Source organism: Balaenoptera acutorostrata, chromosome 9 (genome assembly GCF_949987535.1).
Source record: "Balaenoptera acutorostrata chromosome 9, mBalAcu1.1, whole genome shotgun sequence".
NCBI classification, from domain to species: domain Eukaryota; kingdom Metazoa; phylum Chordata; class Mammalia; order Artiodactyla; family Balaenopteridae; genus Balaenoptera; species Balaenoptera acutorostrata.
Genome location: NC_080072.1, coordinates 86,445,040 through 86,449,266, shown reverse-complemented (window position 1 = coordinate 86,449,266; position 4,227 = coordinate 86,445,040). Strand labels below are relative to the sequence as shown.

Sequence of the window (4,227 nt, the reverse complement as noted above, 5' to 3'; positions counted from 1 at the left end):
GAAACCAGCACAACATTGTAAAGTGACTACACTCCAATTAAAAAAAAAGAATAGGGCTTCCCTGGAGGCACAGTGGTTGAGAGTCTGCCTGCCAGTGTGGGGGGACACGGGTTTGAGCCCTGGTCTGGGAGGATCCCACATGCCACGGAGCAACTGGACCCGTGAGCCACAACTGCTGAGCCTGCGCGTCTGGAGCCTGTGCTCCGCAACGGGAGAGGCCGCGACAGTGAGAGGCCCGCTCACCGCAACTGGAGAAAGCCCTCGCACAGAAACGAAGACCCAACACAGCCAAAAATAAAAAAATAAAAAAAAAAAGAATAGTTCTACAGGTTTCTGAGACTGTTCGTTTTTTTGCAGTCCTTCTATTATTCAGATTGGATGATTTCTTTTGTTCCATCTTCCAGTTTACTTACTAATTTTTTCCTTTGTTTCCTCCATTTTTCTGTTTAGCCCCTCCACTGAGTTTTTGAATTTCAATTATGGTATTTTTTTTGGTTCTAAAATTTCCATTTAGTTCTGCCATTTGGATTTTTTATCTGTTTCAAGTATGTTTATAATTTATAATTAAAACATTTTTATTATGACTACTTTAAAATCTTTTTCAGATAATTCTAACATCTCTATCATTTTGATGCTGATATTTATTGGTTACATTTTTGCATTCTGTTTGAGATCTTCCTGTCTTTTGGTATGATACATGATATTGATTGAAACTTTCCCATTTTAGTTATCATGTTATAAGACTCTGAATCTTATTTAAATCTCTGTTTTAGATGATTTCATCTGATGCCATTCCATTGAGATGAGACACAGTCTTATTACTGCCAGGTGGGGATAGATATCCAGGTTCCCCACTGAGCCTCTCCTGACACCAGAGGTGAGTTGATGGACTCATTATTGCTGGTTGGTGGTTATAACCTCAAATCTTTAGTATATATCTTCTGACACCACATGAGAAGGAGGCAGAGGGTCATCTTATTCTGTCAGATGGGGAATGAAAGTCATTCTCCTAATATTTATCTTAACTGACACTATGAGGAGTAGGGGAATTTGTTACCTCACAGAATAAAAGTCCTGGCTTGCTCTTCTCTGACATTACTTTGGCAGGAGATTTGGGGGTGTCTCTTTACAGCATGGTGAGTATGGAAGTCTAAGCTTTCCACTTGACCTTTGTTGGCATGGCTGGAATTAGGATCACAGTTTCCCATTATACCCTGTGTTGTTTGGCTGAAGCATAGCAGTTATTATCTAAAAGTTTTGTATCTTATCATGCTATCTCTTTCCTGGTCCTTTAGATATCAGACTTTATTTGTGCTTTTTTTCTGAGTCTATTAGTGTTTTTGGTTTGCCAGAATTTTCAGCTCCAAGTTGAGGATATACAAGGCAAAAAATAAATCTGAGGATCTCGTCACCATGTTGTTTGTTGGATCCCAAGTTCCATAGCTTATCCACATTCTTCTCTCCACATTTCAGAGTTTTCTTATGTTTATTTTATTCATAATGCCCAAAGATTTTAGTTGTGCTTTATGAGATGAACAGGAAAAAGTACATCTATCCACCTTCCTAGAAATGGAAATCTAAACACAAGTATTTATAAGTACAAGATCTGTGCACTTAGATTAACAACTACAAAAGATGAATGAAAAAACTAAGATCTAAGTAAATGGAGAATTATACAGTGTTCACAGATTAGAAGACTTAATTTTGCTAAGATCAATTCTCTCCAAACAAATCTATAGATTCAAAGCAACCCCATTCAAAATACCAGCAAAATTTTTAATAAAAATGAAGTAAGCTCTTTCTAAGAATTATATTTAAAAAAATATAGAATATCCAAATAAATTTAGAAAAAAACCAAAGTTGAGGAATTTACACTATTGATTTCAAGCCTTGAGATAAAGCTATGATAATCAGGACAGAGTTGGCAAAAGGAAAGATACATACATAAATGGGAAATAATAAAAAGCCTAGAAATAGATGCACTCATATATGAACAGTTGATTTTCATATAAGTTTACATGCAAATTAATGCAGAAAGAATAATCTTTTTCACAACTAATGCTGGAATATGTATATAAGAAAGTTAACCTCAATCCATATCTCACATCACATACAAAAATCAATTCAAGAGGCCGGCGCCAATGGCCCACGCTGTGGGCGGAGGGCCGCGTGGCAGTCCGCGCGGGAGCGCGGCATCGAGGGGTCAGCCTAGCTGAGGCCCGTGGCCCTGCGTCTTCTGGCTGCGACGCCGTTCCTGAGCACGCTGCGGGGCTGCAGCCGAGGGGTGGTGGGCGCCCGAGGGGCCGCGAGGCCAGCCGGGGCCCCCAGGCGGGTGTGGGCATCGTATCCACAGCCAGCATCCCCGAGGCCGCGTTCGGGCCATGATCACTCAGTGAAGCTGCGCCGCGACAGCGCGGCCGACTTCTTCTGGCGCTGTGAGGACCTGTGCGTGTTGCAGGATTCGGTGCCTCTGCCCGCCATGCGCGCCTCCCTGCGGGAAGGCCTGCTGGACTTCAACGCTGACTGCCTCCGCGGGGTGGAATGGGCGCCGCTCCTGAGCACCCTCTGCCCCTCATCTGTATCCAGAGTTCCTTCCAGCCAAGGCTTGGCGAGACGGGTTCTGACAGAAATAAAGTTTACAGCAGTTGTGTTCCTGCGATAAGAAATAAGGATGTGACCTTCCAGTTGTGTAAAGCTCTTAAATTCTGTGTAAGTGCATCGGGTGCGCTAAGGAACCTGGAGCTAAATGGGCTAGTTCTGAGAGAGAGAGACTTAACTATGTTAACAAAGGGATTGAATAAATCGACCACTTTGGTGCATCTGTGTCTTGCGAATTGTCCAATTGGAGATGGAGGTTTAGAAATTATTTGTCAAGGTATAAAGAACTCTATCACTCTTAAGACAGTAAACTTCACTGGGTGTAATTTGACATGGCAGGGAGCAGATCACATGGCTAAGATCTTAAAGTATCAGACTATCAGAAGGCATGAAGAAACCTGGGCTGAGAGTCTTCGTTACACGAGACCTGATCTTGACTGTATGGCTGGTTTGAGGCGCATCACTCTGAACGGCCACACGCTCATCGGTGACCTGGGTGCAAGTGCTTTTGCAGAGTCTCTCAGTGAGGATTTGTGGCTTAGAGCTGTTCTTGCTTAGTTACTCTGCATGTGAACTTTCGAATCAGCTCCTCTAAGCCCCGAAACAGCTGGCAGGACATCTTGTGACTCCTCCATGTCGTCGACTCAGGTCGTGCACGTCCTCAGGGCGTGGCACCCTGTGTGGTCTCTGACTTCCCCCTGGCTGTGGGGAGGGGTCGGCAGGCTGGGCACATGGTCAAGTTCCTGCGAGGAGGGCGTTCAGGGGTCTCTGTAACTTCTCAGAATGAAGACCCTACTAAAGCAGAGCAACGTGAATCAGGTCATGCATGGGCACCACACCAGCTTCCGTGTGCTGTCAGCCTGGTTCCACCAACGTCACCTGGCACAGGTGTCCCCCTCCAGCTCTGGCTCCCAAGGAGGCCTGTGTGTGCCTGTGGTGGGGGGACGTCCCGCTCCTCCTCTGCACCCAGAGGGGCTGGAGCAGATGGGTGTCCCCCAGATTTGCTCCCCCTCTCTGTCTAGGGGTGGCTGGGGGTACAGACTGAGGGGTGGGGGCACAGGCTGCAGGACTGCCCAGAAGGGCAGAAGCAGCAGACTTTCCCATCCCTCACTCGTGCCTTCCGCCCTCATGACAGGAAGGGCTGGAGCCCAAGCCCGTGGGACTGGGTGGACCCTCCGCACCAGGCACCCCTGAACAGGCCCAGGCGTCAGGGTGGCTGAACTCACTGCTTGCTGTCAGCTTCTGTCCTGCAGTCAGGGTGTCAGGTGGAGCCCCAGAGGACAGGAAACAGGAGAGAACTGGGAATGACTGTGGCCTTGGCCGGTTCTGCGCCCACGGCCCTCCCCCTGCAGAGCCCCCGACCCACAGGGATGGCCGAGCCGTGACAGTCCAGGTCCTCACTCCCCAGGGGCAGGGATGAGGGGCGGCTCCCCCAGGGCCCAGACCCTGCTCATCCGGCACCCTCCTGCCTCCTGCTCCCGCCCTTGAACCCTGGCCCCAGCACTGCAGCCACCCTGGCCTGGAGACCTCACAAGCCATGGCCCCATCCCTCCTGCCCCACCCCTGGGTGTCTGAGCCTCCTCCCCAGATGGAAGGACGGGCAGCCCCGCCCGCCTGCCCCCACTCCCC

At 48.2% G+C, this 4,227-nt stretch overlaps 1 protein-coding gene across 1 annotated transcript; it reads left to right on the top strand.

Moving 5' to 3' along the window:
* The first annotated feature begins 2,541 nt into the window (after nucleotides 1–2,541).
* LOC130708900 (centrosomal protein of 78 kDa-like) lies at nucleotides 2,542–3,156 on the top strand. The gene has a single exon (XM_057553301.1). The coding sequence runs from the start codon at nucleotides 2,542–2,544 to the stop codon at nucleotides 3,154–3,156; it is 615 nt and encodes a 204-aa protein (XP_057409284.1).
* The last annotated feature ends 1,071 nt before the right edge of the window (nucleotides 3,157–4,227 follow it).

What these genes read in the sequence shown, in the direction of transcription:
- LOC130708900 (XM_057553301.1), top strand. Translation starts at nt 2,542, where the DNA reads ATGGGCGCCGCTCCTGAGCACCCTCTGCCCCTCATCTGTATCCAGAGT.